A 24,999-nucleotide genomic window follows, 5' to 3' on the forward strand; every position below is an offset into this window, starting at 1 on the left:
TAAAGAAGGGAAAATAGAAGGAGAAGATGGAGACTTTACGAAAAATGTAGTTTTTAAAGATATTCTTTTATCGCAATCATAGCAATGTTTCTTTTACATAACATGTCATTTATACATTTATTTATGTTGTTTCTTTTACACAACACACACATTTATGTTATGATGTTACTAATTACTATTAGAATAACAATAAATGATCATTATTTTACCTTAATTTTATATGCAGGCAAACTAAAATATGTTGAGTTCAAAAATAATTTTGTTATATGCCTTGACAATATTTTGTTTGTAAATCAATATATCAATAATTTCTATAATATTTAAAAATTTAAAATTTTATTCAAAATTATACAAACAAACATAATAAAATAATCACATGTGTTAGCGCAGTAGAAAGAGCGGACAGACGGGCACGATAGTGCCCGTCTTTCCGCTAGTTTTCATAAGAGAAACCCACGAGTATCACCAAACAATACATACTAAGCCCAAAACCCGTAAGCCCAAAAGGTTTAACCAGAATATATATAACACAGCAGCAGCACCTTGAGAGCACAATCATGGCGGTCGGCAAAAACAAGAGAATCTCAAAGGGGAAGAAGGGTGGCAAGAAGAAAGCGTAAGCTTTTCATTCATTCCCTTTTCACTCTCATTCTTTCATTTTTGTTATTTAGCTCAGATTTTTGTGATTCAATTATCAATTTACAGCGCCGATCCATTTGCCAAGAAGGATTGGTATGATATCAAAGCCCCTTCAGTCTTCCAAGTGAAGAACGTTGGCAAAACCTTGGTTTCTCGTACTCAGGGTACCAAGGTACACTTTTTCTTTCATATTCTGTATCAAAATTTATAATATTTTAACCGAGCTTCGTTTAAATTTGTGAGATTTGGTTATTTTGTTTACTGATCTCTCCCTACTGTGTGGTATCTATGTGTTGTGGAATTTAGATTGCTCTTAAATGTTATTGTGATGAATTGTTTGGCAATATAGTTTATAGAACTAATGTTGTTATATTGTGTCCCATAATGCCAATGGGTATGATATTTTGTAGTTTTTAATTTAATTTTTTTTATCTTATCTGAAGAACATTAACAATGAATATAGTCTATAAAATGAATGCTTATATGCTTCATTAATACCAGATGACCACATTAAAAGTTTCTTAGACTAGACCTCACTTCATATCATTGATTTCATGTTTTTCACGGCTGGAAATAAAGAATGAAAATTGCTAGCAACATACTACTCACTATTACAATCTTTTCAACACATACTTCTATTGGTTGAAATTTATAAATCCTGTTAAATATATAAAGAACTTGCATAATTAAGTGAGACCAGCTTAAATTTAACCAATAAGAATAAATATGCTGGAACCAGTGCGCTCTCTTTGCATTTTAGCAATTGGCAAATGTATCAGTTGAGTCATTTTTTGGTACAAAGGTAAAAATTACAAAAGATCACACAAGGTATTTTCTGTTCAAGGATGCAATTCCACCTGTGAATTCCCAAAGCTGACTTGCTCCACCTCTTGCCCTATCCTAGATGGAATGAGGATAAGCTTAGATCATGATTAATTAGTGTTTAATATTGTATAGGAGTTTTATATTATTTTTTTAAAGTTATAGTTTTGAGTGAATTTGTTCTTACTGGCAATGTAATTTTTTGACTTGATTTTCTAGTTCATGATTAATTAGTGTTTAATATTGTTTAGGAGTCTTAAGAGTGTTAATTTATTAACTTTTGGTGTATTTGTTGTATGTCCAATTTGATTTGATTGACATGGTTATCTTAATGATGATTCTATGTTGTTTTTACATATCAGATTGCTTCTGAAGGACTCAAACATCGTGTGTTTGAGGTTTCATTGGTTGATCTTCAAGGAGATGAGGACAACGCATTCAGGAAGATTAGGTTGAGAGCTGAAGATGTTCAGGGAAAAAATCTCCTTACCAATTTCTGGGTATGTTAGTGGCTGTGTATTTTTTTTATTTTGTTTTATTGTTGCATGAAAAGTGTATGATGTATTCTATGTATGTTTTTTCTACAGGGAATGGATTTTACCACCGACAAGCTTAGGTCATTGGTGCGAAAATGGCAGACTCTCATTGAAGCTCATGTGGATGTTAAGACCACTGATAACTATACTTTGAGAATGTTCTGCATTGGGTTCACCAAGAGGCGCTCTAACCAGGTCAAGAGGACTTGTTACGCCCAATCAAGTCAAATCCGTCAGGTATTTTCACTACAATATTGCTAGTGGTTTCATTTGAACTCTGCTTTGTCTTCAACCTATTTTCTACCTTATAATTATCTGTACCAGCTTGTAGGATGTTAATTGGTGTACACTGTAATTGCATATCTCTTTTAGTCAAGCACTTATATAGCTAATTAATAGCATATGGTGTGACCTTATAATTGTATATCTCTTTCAATCAAGCACATATAACTAATTTATAGTGTATGTAGTAAATTAAGTTATATCTTTACTAGTTAATTTTTCTCTCTGATTTTGCATATCCACCCTTGTTGTTTTACTCATAAATATTTCCTACTCCTTGTTTTGATACATACTTGACATTATGTATTGGTTCTAATCTCTGTTTTTTCTTAGGAAATGGTTTGTTATGTCAGATAGCATAAAAAGCTTATATGTTTTCCTTTATCTTTATCAGATTCGTAGAAAGATGAGGGAGATCATGATAAACCAGGCGACCTCATGTGATTTGAAGGACCTGGTACGCAAGTTTATCCCTGAGATGGTTGGAAAAGAGATTGAGAAGGCTACCTCCAGCATCTACCCTCTGCAGAATGTTTTCATTCGTAAAGTTAAGATCCTGAAAGCTCCCAAATTTGACCTTGGGAAGTTGATGGAGGTATGTCTTTTATGTCCACTACTAGACTTGAAACCACTACTTTGTTCCCATTTGAATGAAAGTTACTATTATTTAATGATTCCTTTACACTAGAATGTTAGTCAACCCATATTGAGCTGTTTTGGTTAAAGATTTTCCATTAATTTTTTTCAACAAATTATGATCGTAAGATATAATTAAGCTATTTTTCGGTAAAAAAAAAAAACAACGGTTGAATGACCCATATTATTGTTATTTTTCAGTTTTCGTCAGTTTGTTAATTCATTGTTTATTTTTGGTCGTAGGTTCATGGAGATTACTCTGAAGATGTTGGTACAAAGGTTGAACGACCTGCAGATGAAACAATGGTTGAAGGAACCCCAGAAATTGTTGGAGCTTGATCCATTTCATTATGCATTTTTGTTTGTTTAGGATGCTTCTCCTGCTTTTACCGATATTTATTCGAAAGTTTTGTTGTTGACTTGAATGTTTTTTTTACTGTAATTTAAATCTGGATTTTTGGTATGTCATTTTGAAGTAATGGTATGGTATTTTAGACCTAAGCATAAGAAGCACCTCTTAATGCCTCTGTTGTCCTTTTTGCTTGGCTGTTATTTCGATTCTTAACTAGGCAAACAATGCATTTTTATTATCCATGTTACAAACATCAAATATCAAATATCGGAACAATAAGAATTGATTCAACTTTAGCTTTACTTGCTTCTTTGTCATGGTCTCTGTCATATTTTGTGCTTTGTTAAAATCACGTTACGTTTTGGATAACTTCTACAAACTCTATTGATTCAAGAAATACGGCATCCTTTGCAAGACTGAATTTTGGCCAGGGCTTGCAGTTTTTTTTGAACTCCTTTCATTTTTTACTGATGAATCCTGGTATAGAACGTATATTTTGTTAACCTAACACGCTTAGTAGAATTTGTAATTTCTTCCAGCTGCTTGTAGGACATTCCTTCTTGAATATGAACCTGCTTCCTCTTTGCTAATTACAAGATTTCGGCAACCGATTTTGCACAAGTCTATACATGTCAGCGAACTCAAATTTCCAAGTTATAAGCTTTTGTCTCCATTTTAATGTGTTATATGTATGTCGCTGATAACAGACTTTACGTATTCATAATAATGATTAAACATTTAGCCTAAACATGATAGACATACTTTGATTACGTATGTATTCAGTTTTGTAAACGGATATTGAAGATCATCTAATTTTCTAAACGAATGAACATCCAATTTCTTATTTTTTTCAACGACCGAGGTAAGAACCATATGCATCAGATTGAGTCTCAATATCCACCATTAGTTTATGTTTAACACAATGAATTGCAATTTTGTGGAGAGGAAATTTGATTTTGACATTTAAAGATTACAACTAATGATAGATTGGAAATAATTGGACAGAGGGAACCATCCACTCTTGGTCATGCTCAGCTTGTAAGACAGAAAAACCGTCTTGTGAAGAAAAAAAAAATGTTAGATTAGGCAATACGGGGGTCTGCATTCATTAGTCTTTTAAAATCCACCAAATAAGCAAAAGTTAAAAAGCATATACAACTTAAATAATAGATGTCATAGAGATGGAGAACACATCATCTATCTTAATGTGTATGATTTTGTCGTAGGGTGAAAATTCTCCTATATTTTCTAAACAATTGAATTATAGTTGGAGATCAGTAGAAAGAACACTGGACATGATCATATCTCTACTTTTTCCTTTCATGAACAAATATTTCCTTAGAACTCCCTCCTTTTGGATACCAGCTTTCTCCAGCACTCTTTGAGACCCAGCATTTTCCACATCAACTAAAGCTTCAAGCCTTTCCAAGTAAGACAACTCACAGAATGCAACCTTAACAACTTGTTTCACAACACATGTGGCAACCCCTTTACCCCAATATTTAGAGCCTAGAACATAGCCAAGTTCTGCACATTTGTTCCTGGATTTATCACCAGGTGAACTTGAGGATAGAGAAACACACCCAATTGCACGATCATTGATGCATATTGCTTTGCACCATAGAAACTTGGTAGCTATATTTTCAATGAAGTTGATGCCATCATCCTTGCTGGTGTAGAGTTCCCAAGAGCAGAATTTGGCCACTTTTTCATCAGTTGTCCACACCATGAGATCATCAAGGTCAGAAAGTTGAAGGGCTCGAAGTGTGATTTGGGTTAAATCAATTCTCTCTTCTTTGGCACGTGGTTCGAAAGAAATAGAAGTTCTCTCCATCACAACACTTGTTTCTTTCTGTTTTTGGTGCTTGCACTTGTGTGTTTTTATTTTATCTTGGTTAATTTGGATGCCTTAAAGTGTTGAATTTTGGGCTATTTATAGAGTCTTGGAGATGAAAAAAGAAAAAGTAGAGTTAAAGGAAGTTGCATGGAAGAAGGAATCAAGCAAGAAAAGGGAAGTTAGGGTTTCAAGGCTGCTTCAATTCTCTGCCTGCCATGGTTGACTTGAATATCAATAATCTTAACCACAGCCTTATTAAAATCCTACTGTTCAAACGCAAATAAAATATATTATTTCAATCAATGAATTAAATCAGATTAAATTAACATCCACTTGCAATGGTTTGTCATTTTTTGCATCCACTTGCTAAATAATCCTTCCCCATATAATACCCACAGAGCTACTATATAGGTTACAAACCTACTATATAAATTTGTCTTGTTTGGATTTATTTTTCTATATATGTTGCCTTTGTTGAAGTGCATTCCATCCCTTGTGCTCCTGAGACCTTCATACTCTCTCTTTGGGATAGGTATGTGAATCCCTTGACCCCTTCATACTCTCTTTGCAATGCGAACTATTGTTGTTTATGCATATCTCATGTTGTCTGATAAATTTGTCCTTCATTCTAAGATTTATCTTCATGACTGTGTTCCATGCTCTAAATTTGTGATGATGCAGGTGGTCTCCATTGAAGGATATAGATCAACAAGTTTTGTTATTGGTATGTAGTCTTCTATACAAAATATGTAAAAATCCATGAATTTTTTTTCTATACTTCTTCATTTGTCTGTCATCAGCTTTATGAGTGCAATTTCATGCCTCTTCTTAGTCTCCAATCCATAGGTTTACACAGCTAACTCATGGGACTTCTGAAGCTACCACACCAGTAACAAAGGCACAAAAAAAAAAAATATACAACAATTAGTCCCAAAGGTTCAAATTTTATTTTGAAAGGAAAGATGATTAAAGAGTGAAAGAAATTATTTTGAAAGGAAAGATGATTAAAGAGTGAAAGAAATATTGAATCTTCTGATTTTTATACAATCTGTCCAAAGTGTAAATATAGTTTAACAAAAAGGTTCTCATGTCTATTCAAGAATTCAGTCTATTAGTTATTGAGCAGTGCCTGAAGCAACCACACCAGCAACATGTTATATTCAAGTTTAAATTTTGTATTTTCTATTATAAAATGCAATCTATCTAAACACAGATTTAAAAAAGAAACTAACAAATTTTCTGAGCAATGCTTGCATTCTATTCCAGATTGGTTAATTATTTACAACACACAATAGTCCAAAAAAGGTACATAAAACCATGTAAAATTGAAAGCATTTTTCTTGAATTATCTCATACTATACTGCCAGCATGATCAATTGTTCTCACCTCAATCAATTCTGGTGGTCATAACACTGGTTGGGAAGGGACCATAAAAATATTCCAAAAGTAGGCAACTGATCCCCACAATTGAAATAGTTAGTCAGAAAAACTACTTTTATCGAGAAAGTCAAAAATGCTACTTTTTTTTTTTCCTGAGAAAGCAAAAAAGCCTATTGCTTGAAAAATGCAACTAGCAAGGAAGTTGCGTTCTTAATTTAATGGTAATCATATTGATAAGCTTCTTTAAACAAAGAATTTGAAATTGAACAGAAGTAAATGCAATAAAATCTGATATATTTCTCTAATCAAAGGGAATTCTACCCATTTTCAGCAATAGTATACCAGATTCTATCAAATACCTATAGTATCAAGCCTACCAGCACCTTGGACAACACCAAATTCTGGACTCCAGTCAGTCGTTCCATTTCCTGTCATCTCCTCTTTAAACCTGAATATTGGAAGCAACATCAAAAATGAGTAATTTCAAATAAATAAGTATGGAGAAGTTGGAAACAAAGTGGCAATAATATGTTATTGTGAAGAACACCAAATAATTAAACAAATCAAATAAGCGCCACTTTTTGGAAGGAATGATACAAAATGTGTCAAGGGATGGAAATAAAACCAGCAGGGATAGTACTTATATTCTGTGTAAAAACTACGATAGTTCTAAAAAACTTTAGAATTAAGAGATGTGGAGTGAAGGTTTAATATTTTTGAGTAAATTAGTTCTCAAAGCAATTGAAGGTTTAACCCAAGATAGTTCTGTTACTATTATATCAGGTTAAACTAATACACCACTTGCAAGGCTTTTGTTTTTTTACATCCACTTGCAATGCTTTTGTGATACCTACAAAGCTATAATCTTATAGATGCGGCAGCCACACTATCAAACTAAAATATTTATACTTTACAGCTATTTTGGAAGTAATAACACACAACCTCTATTGAATATTTTATGTCAGAAGGGGTAGTATTTAAACACAAGCAATCCTCTTCACTTGCCATTCACTTTCTTTCCCCATTATGCTTGAACTCTTGCCATCTCCATCCTCTGCTCAAACTCTTGTCATCTTCATCCAGCAAGATACTTGAATCTATAGTTGTTATCTTTCATGTTTATGCATTTCTCGTGTTTAATGTATTTTTCAAGTTGTTTGATAAATTTGTCCTTCATGATTGAGAATTATGTTTTTATTAATTGTACTACATGCTCTATGATGCAGGTGGTAGGTACATTAGAGGATTAAAACAACTTTTCTTATTGGGTTGTGTCCTCTTCTCTATAGAGATATGTACATATTCATGTATCCAATAGCTTATCCATGCAATTTTTTACCACTTCTTTGTCTCCAATCATCAAGTTTCGACAACCAACTCATGGGGACTCATAAAGGAATCACACCGGCAACAAGCACAATAAAAGAATACAATAATTGGAATACATTTCCTAAAAGTTAAATTTTATTTTGAAAGGTGTAAATATTGTTAAATAAAAAGTTCTATGGAGAAAAAGATGTTCATCATTTAAAATAGTTTAACACACAGACTCAACATAAGTTAAGGGTCAATAACATAAAATGGCAATCCATCTAAAGACCCATTTAAAAAGAAAACTAACAGAATTTCGAACAGTGCTTGCATGCTATTCAAGAATGGTTGATGATTTACAACACCAAGAGTCGAAAAAAGGTACATAAAAACATGTAGAATTCAAAGCATTATTGTTGCATTAACTCAGGCAAAAAGGACGGCGTATATTACCTTGGTAAACCTCCAAAATTTAAGGTGACAGGAAAAAAATAGGACTTTGAAGTTTTTTATGCAAACTATCCACAAAAGAAAAAGGAATCTTTTATTAAAATATGGTTTCTTATGAAGTGCATAATGCTACTACCCAATTTTTTTTGCCTCAGTCCAATCTACACTGAAATTTTAGGGAAAATTAGAATTCTCCTATACTAAGGCTATCATAAAGACTATGAATCCATTCAAGTCAATTTTGATTTTCCCCTTCAGTAAAAACTTTATTAGTATATTCTTTATTGTTAAAAATTCACCAAAGATTCAAGATGAACAACCCCCAACAGAATACAATAACTATAACTAAAAATTTAAATTTAAGATGAATATAATCCAGGTGGGATGAAAAGATATGAAGGTGTGATAATGTTATCAGGCCTGGCCTTGGAAATAACTAAAATATAGTACTTACTTGTTGGTGTTGTTATCAAGGTGAGCAATGTCGCAAACCAACTGCTATGAAGGTAAATAAATCTGTTGCAAAATCAGATCAGATCAATCGACAAACAAACAAACAAACCAAATCAGATGACGAATAGTATAGATAGATCTGATGTTATTTTTCACGATCCTTCGTCATAATTGTCCGAAATGGCCAATGAAGTGGTGGCGGTTTGACATTCTGCACGGTCATACAGTGGCCTGCATGTGCGGTAGTAAGCGGTGGTCATCTGTGTACTAGAAGCATTCAAGGAAACAATAAGAGGGTCGGTCGTTTTTGTTGAATAGCTGAAAGAAAGTAAAAACAAAAGTTAAAAAGGAATAGGTGACCGATAAATGAGAGAAGAGAGAGAACCGGTAAAAGTACATAACAATTTATTTTTTATTTTGTCAAGAAAAAAATGGTTGTGTTTTTGTTTCAAAATAAGATGAAAGTAAAAGTTCTAAAAAAATAATTGTACAAATAACAATTCTCTATTTTAAAGTAGTACAATTTTCAAAATACAATTTCTAAGTTTTATTAAAAAGTATGCAAAATGCTTACTTAAAAAATGTAACCAAAAAAAAAGTATGCAAAATGACCATTTCAAATTCCTATTACATTTTTCCATTGAGTAAAAAGGCTAAATTTTGGAGGAATGTTATTTGAACAACCATTTAATTGACAACTTATGGGACAACCATAATTTACAAAGAAAAAGTAGATGCTTGCACCAAAACCAAAGCAATAGAGAGAGAAAATAAGAAATAATGTGAGTATGAGAGAGAAAGTTGTCATCAAAGTTGTCAAAAAATGGATGTTCAAATATCATTTCTCAAATTTTGTATATTAAAAAGGTTAACTTAATATTTTAAAATATCACAATTTTAAAGTTTCAATTTTAATTAGTAAAAAAAAAATAAACTTTGATTTTGGACTAAAACAGTGATGCAATTCAATTTTGAGCTACACTTTCGATTTAATAAAATAATACTATGTTTCTTAATTAATGTTAGCTCAATTGATATGTATTTCACTCATGCGTAGGGTTGTGGCTTCCAACTCTTATGTTAATATGAAAATATCTAATAGACGATTCGTAAATACATTTGTAATGGTGGTCATAGTTTGGCGAACACATGGCGAGAGTTGGCTGGAAAACGAGCAGAAAAAGGGAGGCCATTTTCAAGGTAGTTCCTTTTTTAAATATGATTTTTTGGTAACAATTCTCCCATTAATATGTTTTAAATATATGATTTCTAAAACAAAAGAAAAAACAAGTTAAATATATGATTAGATTTTTTAATTTTAAAACAGTATTTTTTTAAAACAAAATTTTAAATCTAATTTTTGTTTTTGAAAACCCGATATCCAACTAAAGGATCGACTAATTCGAATGACACAATCTGACCTTTAACTTGCAAGATCCATTTAAAGACAAAGGGAGAGCCATGCTATGTATCGACTTTCCTTCAAAAGAAAAAATGTTATGTATGGACTTAACCCATCAAAATTGAGAATTTTTTTATATATTAATACTATCTTTTAAAATATTTTCCAGCTAAGTAAAGCTAAAGTTATTTTAAATGTAAGCAAAATTTGATTTTTTTCTTTCAATAATTTGATATGTAATATTAGATTTCTCCTCAAGGTTTGTATTAATATTCTCTTCTCTAATGCAATCATTGTTACCATTTGACACGCTTTTCACTTAATTTCTATAATTTTTTTCATTGTATTGGTAGTTTGAAGATAATCATGCATTGATATTGTAATTTGGAAATCAACGACGGTATCCACCCGTGCGTACGCGCACGGGTACCAGACTAGTGTATTAAAATGGATCCAAACCTATGAAGCTCACATAAATGAAATTATTGAAATTCTTTATATATGCTAGCAAAAATTATATAATTTTTTTAATACTTGTAAAAAAAAAAAAATCATCCATGATTGATATATAACTATAATCATCGCAATTAACCAAAAAAATATTTGTGATCAAAATACAAAATGTAATTGTTTTTATCTAAATCATATATACTCTAACACCTAAGTTATTTTTGGACAGGTTTTGACCCCTATGCTACGTTATCAACAAAATTATCATTAAAAGAACTGAGAATAATTTTGACTTTATTTTACTTTATTCTAAATCTTGGCTCTATCCAATAACCAACAATTGAAAATCATTTTTGATAAATTCTGTCTAACTTTAGTTAATTTGGCGTCTTCTCTCTTATTACTATGATCTATGAATAACACGACCTTTAAATTTAATTTATCAAGAGACAACTCTAATAAAGGGACGGAGTTTCTCATGAACAGGGTGGGCCACGACTCGCTAAAAGAAAATATTTCATATGGAAATTATTAAATTACCCTGATTTGTTTTAATTTTTTTTTTACAAACGCGGGTCTCTTTATACCCATTCCTCTTCTCTCTAGATTTGAAATATTTTTTAGTGTCATTGAAAAACAATTATAATAGTTTTTTTTCTTCTTCCGATAAGCAACAATTACAAGTTATATATCATATTTAGTGAACAAGCAATGAATTTGTTTTGGCTCTAATGATAGTTAAAAAGCTTTTAATATTGATATATGCACTATAGTTGAAAAATTATGCAATAGATGGCATGTGCGAGGTGTGGGTGGGTGGGTTTTGTAGAGAGCAGAAACAGAATGGATAAGGCATCACCATTTTTATACCCATTCCTCATCTTAATATACAAATATACAAATGAAAGGAAAAGATGCATGGAAACCCTAGCAAAACCCTAGGATTGGCAAAGGTACTTTTACTGCATTGCTCATGTTGGGAGAGAAACTTGGGTTTAAATTTAAGATCTTGGCTGTTGGAAACATCAGCCTATACAACCATGCCATCTGTGCCGTCTTTAGAGGAGAAAAAATGCCGCATTTGGTAGAAGAGATGCCATGTGTGCCATATTTTGAGGAGAAGAGATATTGCATTTGTTCCTCAGCAAATACTCCACGCAAAAGACCCTTGGAGGTGCACAATGTTCAATAATCCCACCGGCCACCACACAATTAACCAATATGAGATGGTTGCTTCACTGACCCATTCTCAATTTTCAGATAAGCTTATATGACAATATTAGAGTCATTTAACAGTATTAGAGTTAGACTGAGATTGACTTTTGATTTTATTTGCTTTAGGTGCATTTCATTTCTCTGCTTTTTCATCTATTTTGAAAATTAATTGACACTTAATTAAATGATCATATATCTATGATTGTTCGAAAATTGATACTAAAGAGGAAGAGTTAACATTGATCGAACTCACTAGAGATGAGATATCTCACCAACCTTACAACAATACAAAACCAAGATATTTTGCTGTTTTGAATGACAAGAACACATAAAAATTGATATTGTTTGTGTTAAATGCAACTGTTCATTTAAGTTTAATGATAAAATAATTGTGGAGGAAACAATTTTCACTTGCACTCATTCAAAATTCACCCGCTTTCTTTTCAAAATTCAAAGTTGTTCCCAAAGGATTCAACTATCTGTCATTTTTCAACAACACTATTGTTTCAAACTTCAAATTGGTAAATGTGTAAAACAGTCCCTATTATTTCCCTTTTAAATGCTTTGTTTTTTGTTTCACACAACTTGCATGGATCATCCAAATGTTTCTTTTTCTTGGACAGGTTGAGGATAAATATGATGAATTGAAATTTTCTTTATCTTCACTGTCACCTGTGCAAGTAAGCCTTCTTTGTACTAATGCTTTCTACTCATTATCCATGTTATCTCAATTTGGCCAAATAGTGATTTTATTTCCTATGATTTGTTTATCCTGTATTCACTTACATAACACATGTTTGCATTGTTTAGCTAATTTTATGACCAATGATACTTAAATTTGGGTGTCATAACTCATAACCTACTTTAATTTGTTCTTTATATAAGGGCGTGGTATCCATTTATGATTTGACCTGAACAAACAAAATCACTTGGTGGAGGGAAAAAGCAATTAGAGAATACATCATGTTTGATTTGGTCAAATAATTTTAACAAATTTAAATGGTTATTCACTGTCACAACCATGCTATAATAACTTGTGATTGAATATGTTTTATATCAATTCTATTTGGTAAACTGGGTTTTGGGTAAAGTTTAAATTTGAAATCATGTAATTGGGCGAGTTTGATCCTCCCGACGAGTTTTATCCTCCCAAAATTACATGATTAGTCACTTATGTGGCACCAAACCTTTTGCTCATGACCATAACGGACAGGACTGGAGTGGAAGTATTGTATCCTACCAACCCTTCTCTTTCCACCCCAGTATTGACCGATCGAGATGGGAAAACCTTTATGTTGCAATTCTTCCATACAACCGTCAAAATATTAACCCATGCTGACATACACTCTGGCTATTTGGTGCGTAATTTATAAGTTGTTTGATTTGTGTCTAATGATATTTTATTGATTATATGGTTGTTCTCATCCTATTTAACTAATGTTGGCCAGCTCCTGCCTTTCTATGGGTTTTGCGATAAGGCCTTGCCAAAACAAGATACAATCATTACCGTGGTTGATTATTTGGGCACTGGTTGGAAGTGTGAGCTGTCATTTGTACGCGTAGGTGATATGGTGTACTGTAGACTTGGAGGTGACTGAAGTCTTTTTTGCACGGCGTGGAATTTGGCTCTCGGATATGCTGTGAAGCTTGCTGCTGAACAGGAAACGGACATCACCGTTCTTGCTGTGAGGCATATCCCTCCGCAGTGTATTCACCGGGCATTTCTTAAGCCTACAAACAATGTGAATGGGAAATATTCGTACCAGCTTGACGATTACCTCATGCAATGCCCAGTAAAGAGCACAACCAAGTAGCTATAACTTTACTTATTTGTTGCATCAAACCATTCACTGAATCGATGAATGCCGGTAATTAATGTTCTGCTCTGAATTATGTGTAAATGGATACATCACGATGCTCGACTCATGTATACTATGGGTGCCATAATCCCATGGTTTAGACCGGATGTATATAAAAATCCCAAATACATTCAAGCATGGTTGTGTTGTACAAATTTCCAACTATTTCTTTAAGATGTCCCCTTCTGCAAGCAACCTCATATATTGGAAAGTTCCCACCCTGAGGTGGTTTCTAAGGTTCCCTCTCAATTAAACCTGCTCATTGTAACAGAAGACTTGCATTCATGCTCAGCCACATAATTTGTAGTTAGTGCACGCTATTTTATGTTGTCATGTCTATCTTTTTATTTAAGCAACCATCATTTCTGCCACTAATTTTTTGTTATCAATGGGATACATACTCAGCACTTTTCCTCAATTCATGTGGAAGCATTTCCATGGTTTAGTTTGTCAGCAAGGGCGGTGCATGCTGCCATGGTTAACTGTGCAAAAAATTTCAGTTATTTGGTTAAAGTGTGCCCTTCTACATGTAAGAAGGTTCTCACCCTGGGTGTGTTTGTAAGGTTGCCCCTCAAGTAAACCTGCTCATTATGACAGTTGGATTGTTTTCACGTTTAGCCACATAAGATGTAGTGCATGCTATTCTATGATGTCACTGCTTTCTTTTTATTTAAGCAATCATCATTTCATGCACTAATTTGAGGTTATCAATGAGATTGGTGCTCATCACATATCTGAATTCTTCTGCTGCTATTGGCATGGTTTAATTTCGCATCAAGGATGGCTATTTGCTGCCATAGTTAAAGAGATGATTTTGCAAAATGGTCACAACCAATGAGAAATTTAATCTGAATTTTGTTGTGGTAACTTAAACCTTTTAAAATAAACCTCATGTGCAAGGAACCCATCCTTCTCAATGCGATAATATTTTTGGTTATAAAAAAAATATAGCAAATTAAGTCATGACTATTTTGATACCGTCTAATGGCCTATACGTTATCATAAGATCTTCTTCAAATCAATTAACATGTCTATTTTGTATTATTGGTATTATGGTTATTTACACCTTATATGGATTTGCCTTACTGATACTTCTTGGACGGTAGACAGTCTAAGGTGTAATTGGTGCATGACAATGTAATGTTTTATGGATTTCTTTATATTTAGGCAATTATCAGTATGCCAAGTGTGCCTCATTTGTGTAGAAGCTGCCATATGCACTCATAATTGGATAAATACTTTGGTTTAAGCAGGCCCTGTTTTTATTTCAATTCTGCCTTTGTTTGATGTACAATCAACCTATTGGGAACTCTTCTTAGTTATCTTATTTTGTTATTTTTATGCAAATTGACAATGACTTTGTCATGTATATTTTTTGCAGACAACGTTGACCAGTGCGAAGCACGGGTTCGCGACCTAGTAAATCTAAATCAATGCCTTAATTACTTGATAGGAGATTGTACGATGATATATTTGGATCATGGTTCAATTAGATTGAACCGGACAACCAATAAATTAATAAAAAAGTAAAAAAAAAAAGTTTAAAAAGTAAAAAATTAAATGATAAATGCAAAGTGTCCTCTAATCTTTTCTCAATTTTGATACATATATTTAATTTAATCATAGCTTAAGATCAGTAGAAAGAAGACTGAACATGATCATATCTCTGCTTTTTCCTTTAAAGAATACATACTTCCTAAGAACTCCCTCTTTTTGAAAACCAACTTTCTCAACTACTCTTTGCGACCATAAATTATCCACATCAACAAGAGCTTCAAGCCTTTCCAAGTATGGAAATTCACTGAATGCAACCTTAACCATTTGTTTCACAGCAAACGTGGTAATCCCTTTACCCCAATATTTAGAGCCTAGAACATACCCAATTTCTGCACATTTGATTCTGCTTAGATCATGACGTGAACTCGAGAACAACTTAATACACCCAATAGCATGATCATTATGGCATATTGCTTCGCAACGTAGATAATCACTTTCTATATTTTCAATGAAGTTGATGCCTTCGTCTTTGCTAGTGTAAGGTTCCCCCCAGAACTTGGCTACCTTTTCATCAGTCTGCTGCCACACCATTACATCATCAAGGTCAGAAAGATGAAGATGTCGGAGTGTGATTTGGTTCAAATCAATGATCTCTTCATTGGCACATGGTTTGGAGAAAATAGAAGTCTCTTCCATAACTTGTTTCTTTTATGAATTAATTTGGATTCATACAACAAGTGTTTATTTTCTAGGCTATTTATAAAGTCATGGAGGTGAATTGAAGTGTTGAATTTTAGGCTATTTACAGAGTCTTGGAGATGAAAAAAGGAAGATCGAGTAGAGTTAAAGGAAGTTGCACGGAAGAAAGGTCGAAGTTAGGATCACGCAAGGAAAGGGAAGTAAGGGATTTCAAGGTTGCTTCATGTCTACCATGGTTGACTTGAATATGCATTAAATGGGATCCAAACCTATGAAGCTCACATACATGAAATTATTGAAATTCTTTATATATGCTAGTAAAAAGTGTATATATATAATTGTTTTTATTCTTGTAAAGAAAAATAATTTAATCATCTATTGTGTTCACCAAAAAAAAATCATCCATTGTTAATATATTACCATAATCATCGCAATTAACCAAAATAATAATATTTGTGAAAAAAACAAAAAATTCAAGTTTTTTTTATCTAAATCATAATATACTCTAACACCTAAGTTATTTTTGGACAAGTTTTGACCCCTATGTTACCTAAGTTATTTTATTTCATTCTAAATCTTGGCTCCATCCAATAACCAACAATTGAAAACCATTTTTAATAAATTATTGATTTGGTGTCTTTTCTCTTATTCCCATCATCTATGAATAACACGATTTTTAAATTTAGTTTATCAAGAAACAACTCTAATTAAGAGACGGAATTTCTCATAAACAGCATGGACCGCGACCCACCTAAGAAAAAAAATATTTCTTATGAAAATTATTAAATTACCCTTTTTTGTTTTAAAAAAATTACAAACCCTTGCCTCCATACTGTGTCGACACTCAACCTTGTCTGTAGAGTTAGAAATATTTTAAAGTGTTATTGAAAAACAATTACAATATTTTTTTTTGTCTTCTTCCGATAAGCAACAAGTAATGAATTTGATAAATCTAAGTTGTGCTTTGGCTCTAATGATAGTTAAGAAACCTTTTTTTTAATACCGATACTATATGATGTTAAAAAAATATATGCACTATAGTTTAAAAATATTATCCAATAGATTTCACGAGATATTTAAAAATCATAGATCGAAAGTGATTTTTGTTGTTTTGTGATATTTAAAAATCATAGATCGAAAGTGATTTTTGTTGTTTTGTGATTCAAGAGATGCCTTGTGCGAGGTGTGGATGGGTTTGTACTTTGTAGAGAGCAGAAACAGGATGGATAGGCATCACTTATGGTGGTCTCTAATCTATAGCTAGCTACTAGTGTCTAATAATTTGATAATTTCAACATCATTTTTATTTAGATCATTTACATGTTCACTAATTCACCACAATTTTATATACCTTTGATCTTCCTAGGATGCATGTTGGCGTGTCTATGTGAAATATCTCATATTTATCATGTAAAATTTAATTGAATTTTTATTTTAATTGTAATCAAAATCAGGATTTTTAGTATATAATTTTTTCAAGTATTGGTACACCTCTAGACATAAGCATAAGCAGCACCTTATAGATTATAATAACATAATGAATAATACCCTAAGATTGTGTTTTAACTTTGCTTGCCTGTTACTTTCCTTTCTTAACAAGGCAAACCTCAAATATCACAAAAAAAATGTAATACATCGGAATTGATTCTAAAGATAGATTTCAATATTAAAAGAAAATTACGATTGAAAAATGAAACTTATTAAAGTTGGAGATCAGTAGAAAGAACACTAAACATGATCATATCTCTGCTTTTTCCTTTCATGACCAAATACTTCCTAAGAACTCCCTCCTTTTGGAAACCAGCTTTCTCCAACACTCTTTGTGACCCAACATTTTCAACATCGACAAGTGCTTCAAGCCTCTCCAAGTATGAAAATTCATGGAATGCAACCTTAATAATTTGTTTCACAGCACACGTGACAATCCCTTTGCCCCAATATATAGAGCTTAGATTATAGCCAAGTTCTGCAGATTGTTTCCTGCTTTTATCTTCAGGTGTGAACAAAAGAATACAACCAATAGCACGATCATCAATGCATATTGCTTTGCAACATAGAAACTTGCTTTCTATATTTTCAATGAAGTTGATGCCATCTTCTTTGCTGGTGTAAGGTTCCCATGAGCAGAATTTGGCCACTTTATCATCAGTATGCCACACCATTACATCATCAAGGTCAGAAAGATTAAAGGGTCGGAGTGTGATTTGGTTCAAATCAATGATCTCTTCTTTGGCACATGGTTTGGAAGAAATAAAAGTTTCTTCCATAACTTGTGTTTCTTTCTTTTATGAGTTAATTTGGATGCATACAACAAGTGTTTATTTTTAGGCTATTTATAAAGTCATGGAGTTGAAAAAAGAAAAACTAGAATGAAAGGAAGTTACATGGAACAAGGGTATATATCTATCTATATAACTTGGAGTTGGGATCAAGCAAGAAAAGGGTATTTAGGGGATTCCAAGATTTCTTTCTGTCGGTGTGTCTACCATGTTTGACTTGACTATTTGTTTAATGGGATCCAAATCAATGTTAAAAAAATAGGGTCGAATACGTGAGAATGAGATCTTATTATATCATTCTGATTCCAATTCAATTGAAATCACATTTCAACCATATGTCAAATAAATGAATTAGTTTAACCGATCCTGTGGTTGTTCAACTCATTTCACGTTTGATTTATTGTATGTTTGTTTGGTTATGCTGTGATAATAATTGATTTGAGTAAATTAAGTTGTAAAATTGATTTCTATAAAAATAATTGAATATAAAATGATTTGAGGTTAAAATCAATGGTAGAATTCCAAAACTACAAATTTTAACTTCAAGTAAAATCAATTTTCAAAAGAAAACCAATTCATTTTCAAATCATCTTAACATGATAAAATCGATTTTACAACCTTTTGAATCACTTTTGACCTTTCAAAATTGAAATCAAACTTATGCTTAATCGACTAAATGTTAAATGATTAGACAGTTTAGTTCGATTTTTCGAAACATGACAAATTTTATTTAGAAAATATTTTTGTTGTCTAACACTATATATACCACGTAGTTATGTAGATACGTTTTTTTTTTTCCAATCTGAATCATATCGTCAATAATAAATGATGTGTTTTATATGATGTCGGAATAGAGTGCAAATTTTTTATGTACGTTCAAGTAACGTTTTTATAATTTGTCTAACCTCTTTGTCAACAAATTATTGAACATTGTATAAATGGAGCATACCCGAACTCCTTTGATATATGTTATTACGGGTTCACATTGTTTTCTTAATTAATGTGTTTTAGTGTTATATTTAACATTATAAAAGAAATACTAAATGTTTTTTTTAAAAAAAAAAAAAAAGACATACTAAACATTTGATGTATATATTAGGACACTACTATTTACAACGAGAAAAATGATCCCGAGAGTTTCACAAATAATATCCATTGTTAGATCCTCAGTTTCTTTGAAATACATGTAAGGCTAAAAATAAGAGCCCTGATAGACGTACAACCCAACGTGGCCATACCACTCTACACCCTTCCACCCTGGCCAATTTTATTAATTAAAAATATGGCCAATCCTTGTCATTAAAAAAAGGAAAAATGATAAATCAAAAAATCAAAAAAACTAAACTGTAGCACCACTCTCTCACTCGGCCCATCTCTCTCTCTCACTCATGCGATTTCCGTTTTCCCCCTTTTCTCCGTCGCCGTGATTTCAACGTTCCGTCGCCGCCGTGATCAGTCCATCGCAGCACCTCACGAGATTACACCCTCGCCGCCGTCGATCTTCGATTCTCCCCTTTCACCCATCGTAGCACCGTCGCCGACAATCTCTCTTTCCTTTCTCTCGTCAGCGTTTCAACTCAGGTATATTCATTCATCTCCCTTTTGTTTGATTTAGTTGTTTAATTTAGCCCTAGAGAGTGCCTAAATAGATTTGGTTGTTGAAGAAGAATAGTGAATCTGGAAATGATATTCGGCTCCTGTGTTAGTTAGTGCATGTGTTATGCTTGGTTAGCTTGTAGGATTGGTCTTTGTACATTTTGTTTTTTGGCCTTTAAGTCCTTTCCTGCGGTTATTATGGTTCTGTGCTAGCTCTGTTTGCAGCAGGTTCCCTTTGTATTGTTTGCCTGTTTGTTTGTTCCTCTGCAACCACTTTGCAATGCTGGTGCGTCGTGTTTATTTTATATATATATGCGGGTTAAAAAAATGAGGTAATTTAGATCTGTGTGTATTTACTATTCTTGCGGTATTTGGTAATTTATCTCGTCGGCGTTCCTCAATTTTGCGGTGATTCACTATTCTCGTTATTCATACACATTTATGGGTATATTGAAAATCAATATTTTTTTTAATTTTTATCTGAGATTTTGGCAGTACTGAAGTGAAGAATGGGTTGAATTTTATGTTATGTGTGTTTATTGATGGATAAAGTTTGTTTAATAGAGGCTATGGACATTCATTGGGTTAGTCTATAGCCAGTTTTGTGGGTCACAGAACAAAATAGGAATTCATTAGCGAGAAAGTTTAAGGTTCAATGGGTTATTATTATACATGAGGTTTCATGACAAAACATTATAGCATTGTTTGATCCATCTAATTAGTCTCACCTAGTGGAAAACAGCTTTGATGGTTATTGTTGTATGGTGGGTTTTTGACTCGATGCCCTTATCTTTGAGATCCGTTTGTTATACACTTTTTATGGTAATATATTATATTGTATAGATTATAGATGTGTATAAAGCCTTCGCAATGTTAGTATTTTCTTAGTTTGCTTAGATCATTTGAAAAATTTGAAATTACACACACACGCACACACATTAATGGCATTTACATTTAACTTGTTTGTGACATGTTCTATGGTTTATTTCAGATTCCTGTAACTTTGGCTTCTGTTGACGCTCTAGAGACATATACTCAGATATCTAGCCATCCCTTTAAACAAAACTAGCAAACAGGGCATTATTGCTCTTGGTATCCTTCATCTAAGGTATAACTTTTAATCTCTAAGTAATATTCAAAAGCGAAATATTTTTTAATTAAGGCATTTTAGCTGTTGATATCCTTTATTCTAAGGGGGCGTTTGTTTGACCTCTACAAACTAAATTCCCTGGAATCTAAGATGGGAATTATTTATTCCTATGTTTGGTACAGATGCACGTAGAAAAGTTCCAAGGAATAAATCATTCCCAGGAACATTATTTCCTCTATTTTACTCTCTTTTTATTCCAGCATAAAAGGATGGGTATGATCTATTCCCAGCGGTTATCACAAGTTGTTTTTCTAAAGTTCATTTCTACCCTTAAGTAACTGCAAGGCATACCCACTACGAGCACCATGTCTCTAGACACAATGTCTGTCACGTTTTTTTAATTTCTGCAGTTAAACACTCTTGTTTTATAAGCTTAAATAATTTTCATTACTTGATTTTATTGATTGAATGTTGATAGATGGTGCAATTATTTATTTAGTTATGACTCAAGGTATTGCTTAAAAAATACTCATGCTATTGTAATTGCTTTAATAAAAAAGTAGACAGAGATGAAATATGTATGATAAACTAAAATTGTCAAACGCAATGGCCAGTAATTGATTCAGGAAAAGAGAAATACAAGGGCCAATAATAATTTAGAAAAATTAGCACACATCTAGTATATTTTACACAATAAGGGGTATTTTAATAATTGCATCATTTCCTTAAAAAAGAATCCCTGGGAATTCAATTCAACAACCAAAAACTTTTTTCAAACTTTCCTACGAATAACTTTTCCACTGTTATAATCCCAGGAAAGTTAATCCTGGGAATACATTTTGATTCCCTAAAACAAACACCCCCTAAGGTATTACTTTTAATCTCTACAAGTAATATTAAAAAACGACATATTTTGTAATTAGAAAACTAATGTGCAATAACTGAGGATCAACTAATTCCGTTTTACAGGACATAATTGCAACTGGAAATATTGATACAAATGCTGTTATTTTTGACCGTCCATCAGGACAGGTATTAGCTACACTCAGCGGTCACTCTAAAAAGGTTGGTCTTATTTTAGGTGGAATTGCAGGATTTATATTTTCTTCAAAACCTATTAGCTGACCCGTAATGCTTTTGGTAGGTAACAAGCGTGAAGTTTGTTGGTAAGGGTGAATCTATCATAACTGGTTCAGCAGATAAGGTAAAGAGCTATCCCTTTGTAATTTTATAAGGTAGCTTGAAAACTCCTGTGGCAGCATTGGCATCACAGTCAGCATCATGACAAACAAAATGGTATGTGTATGTGACAAATGTCAATTAGTTTGTTTGATTTCATTAGTGTTTTTGTGTTTTTGTTAATGCCTTTCCTTATATGTAGCCTTTGGAATTCTTGTTTATTGCAGTTACGTCTCAGACATGAATGTAAGTCGATGTATATTACTAAAGTGAACGAGAAGCTTACTGAACTTCAAAGGTGTGAAATTCAAAAAACACCATTTAAATGGTTATTGAGTTTGCCTAAGAAATTTAAAATATCCGAAAATTTGCTTGAAGAATTGGTAGAAAGATGGGATGGTAGGAGTGGGGGGTTTGCTATACAAGGTCGGATAATACGGTTTACGCCTTTAGATGTATGTTTTGCATTAGGACTTCGTATAATTGGTGAAAAGGTGAACTTCAAAAAAGACCCTACATCCACTACGAAAGCAATGTTTGATAATGAAGTCATCAATGTAAAAACAATTTATGCTAAAATTATTAATATGGAAGGAGACGAAGATGTTGAGAATTTTTGCCGACTTTATTTACTTCTTGGTTTTGCCGAGTTCTACTTTCCAAATTCAACTGATAAGGTTAGTGGTTGGTGCCTAAAAATGTTAGACGACTTGAACTCCATTGGGAGATACAATTGGGGTGTCGCTGTTTATGAAACTCTTGCTTGCAGTTTAAATCGAGTAGCGCCTCTTTTTTGCGAAGGAAAAAATACTTCACGGTTACAAATTAAGGGATGCGCTCTTGTATTACAGGTATGTTATCGTATGATCTTTTTATACGTTTATAGGCCAGTCTTTGTGATCATATATGTCCGTGTAGAGTATTATATATCTGTGAAGTATGAAATCTAACATAGTTTATATATTACAAGAGTTTCTTGAGTTTGAGTTTTTAGATTGTAAGGTTGATGTATTCTGATAATGCCGCTTCTTTTGTCTTCATGCCATATTGTGACATGATTATAATTGATCTTTTATTCGTTGATATTTAGAGCTTGTTAGTAACTGTCACTTGTGACTGAAACAAGTGTAACTGACATTTAAAAGTAGTAATAATTTGTAAACACTTTTAAATACAAATGATTGCTGTTGAATTTGAGTATATCAGCTTAACTCTATATAACATAGGATGAAGTTTTATAGGAGATGTAAGAGTGTTTTTCAAAAATGTACATTTATCTTTGTTAATTGGAAGTAAGTGTTGTGATTGGAACAATTTAATTTTATTTATTTATTTGTATAATATATGTATATATAGGTATGGGCTCTAGAGCATGTACTAGGATACGAACGAAGTTATCATGATTCACCATTGACGTTTCCACGATTTCTGAAGGCGCGTGGGGTTAGTTTGGTTGGCAAAAATATATCATACTTGCTTGATAATAATTTGGTAAGGTTGAATAAATATTATTATTATTTATATTTTACTTTATGTATTTTGTGTATATATTGAGATTAAGCAGTGTCAATAGTTCATTAATATTTATATTGTACCTACCTTGACAGGTTATTGAAGAGTTAAGTGCAACTAAAGAAGAGGTTGCAAATGAAGTTGTGAGGGAGGCGTTAGAACGAGCACCAAGTGGATATATTAAATGGACACCAGATCCTGTTATTAGTCAGTTAATTGTTAACAATCGCCTGTTGGCTGAAGCAAACAAAGGACTTGCCGCAAGGATATCTCTTCTTGAATCGGAAACAAGAGAGATGAAGAAGTTATACGGTAGTGCACAAACTAGTTATGTGGAAGAAGGTGTCTTCAGCGATGAAGGTGTCTTTAACGATGAAGGTGTCTTCAACGGTGAAGGTGTCGACGAGGATGTATCCATGGATGAGATAGAAAGAGTTATTGAAAGGGAGGTGGCACATGTATCATATGATGAAGCACATCCTGCATCAAATCTGTTGACTAGAATTAAGAACAAGCCAAGAAACCGTGTAAAAAGTGGGGTTCTGCTTTCCCCATGGGTGAAGGATGGACGCATAAAGAAGAAGATTTAAATTAATGTAGTGTTTTTATATGATTGTAATGTAGATGTTTTTTGTTGCTATTTTTTATTTAGTAAGACAATGTCGCACCTTTAATATTAATGGAAACACCATAACAATGTTAGTTACTAACATTGTTGAACTATCCTATAGTCTAACGAGTCACCATGCGTGTTATGTAACAAATTTTATTGGGAGTGTTTTTAGTTATTTTTTGTTGTTTGATATAAACAAAGACCGTGTCTTTATTGACAGGTGAAATCTTCGCATGTAAATCTTTTGCGTAAAATGATATTATTTACACCTGGGAAAGATAAACTAGCCAAATATATGGTACGTGTGACCAAATTTTTACACATGCGTGACCACTATTATTTCATAATTTAGAACTTGTCCGTCTTTAGGCGTAATTAACTCGGTCATTGTAAAACAAGTTACTTATGTTTGGAAAGGCTTTTAGTGCAGCGATGAAATGAGATTATGCGTTCGACTTGTCTAAAACGATATTATTTACACGTCGGAAAGAAAAACTAGCCAAATATATAGTCCGTATAACCACAATTTTAAAAATGAGCAACCACTTTTTTTTCATAATTTATAACTTGTCCGTCTTTAGGCGTGATAAACTTGGTGATTGTAAAACAAGTTACTTATGTTCGGAGAGGCTTTTAGTGCAGTGATCAAATGAGATTATGCGTTCGACTCGCGTAAAACGATATTATTTACACGTCGTAAAGGAAAACTAGCCAAATATATAGTCTGTATAACCACAATTTTACAAATGCGTGACCACTATTCTTTCATAATTTAGAAGTTGTCCGTCTTTAGGCGTGATAAACTCGGTGATTGTAAAACAAGTTTTTTATGTTCGGAGAGGCTTTTAGTGCAGTGATCAAATGAGATTATGCGTCTGACATGTCTAAAACGATATTATTTACACGTCGG

The 24,999-nt window shown here is 32.7% G+C and overlaps 2 protein-coding genes and 1 long non-coding RNA gene across 5 annotated transcripts; all 3 read left to right on the top strand.

The window, feature by feature from the left end:
- Positions 1-536: 536 nt before the first annotated feature.
- On the top strand, positions 537-3,416 carry LOC146918938 (small ribosomal subunit protein eS1). The gene is made up of 6 exons (XM_085712161.1): positions 537-616; positions 706-811; positions 1,824-1,961; positions 2,049-2,234; positions 2,674-2,874; positions 3,159-3,416. Exons 1-6 carry the CDS (start codon positions 558-560, stop codon positions 3,252-3,254), a joined length of 786 nt encoding a protein of 261 aa, XP_085568287.1. The 5' UTR covers positions 537-557; the 3' UTR covers positions 3,255-3,416.
- A 2,117-nt stretch (positions 3,417-5,533) lies between these two features.
- On the top strand, positions 5,534-13,957 carry LOC146918939 (uncharacterized). Of its 2 annotated transcripts, XR_015011306.1 has the most exons (6): positions 5,534-5,636; positions 5,786-5,828; positions 7,711-12,286; positions 12,389-12,445; positions 12,979-13,123; positions 13,214-13,957. It is a non-coding gene; the product is annotated as an uncharacterized LOC146918939 (long non-coding RNA). The 2 variants fall into 2 exon arrangements; XR_015011305.1 differs by lacking the exon at positions 12,979-13,123.
- A 5,349-nt stretch (positions 13,958-19,306) lies between these two features.
- Positions 19,307-24,199, top strand: LOC146918940 (uncharacterized). 2 transcript variants are annotated; one of them, XM_085712163.1, is made up of 7 exons: positions 19,307-19,680; positions 20,687-20,803; positions 21,755-21,850; positions 21,930-22,081; positions 22,192-22,815; positions 23,321-23,455; positions 23,572-24,199. In XM_085712163.1, the coding sequence occupies exons 4-7, from the start codon at positions 22,067-22,069 to the stop codon at positions 24,064-24,066; spliced, it is 1,269 nt and encodes a 422-aa protein (XP_085568289.1). In that variant the 5' UTR covers positions 19,307-19,680; positions 20,687-20,803; positions 21,755-21,850; positions 21,930-22,066; the 3' UTR covers positions 24,067-24,199. The 2 variants fall into 2 exon arrangements, with proteins under 2 accessions (XP_085568289.1, XP_085568288.1); XM_085712162.1 differs by lacking the exons at positions 19,307-19,680; positions 20,687-20,803; positions 21,755-21,850; positions 21,930-22,081 and having other exon boundaries at positions 22,147-22,815.
- The last annotated feature ends 800 nt before the right edge of the window (positions 24,200-24,999 follow it).

The sequence above is a fragment of the Medicago sativa genome, chromosome 5, assembly GCF_051527215.1.
Source record: "Medicago sativa cultivar Bolivia chromosome 5, Bolivia_mono, whole genome shotgun sequence".
In the NCBI taxonomy this organism is placed as follows: domain Eukaryota; kingdom Viridiplantae; phylum Streptophyta; class Magnoliopsida; order Fabales; family Fabaceae; genus Medicago; species Medicago sativa.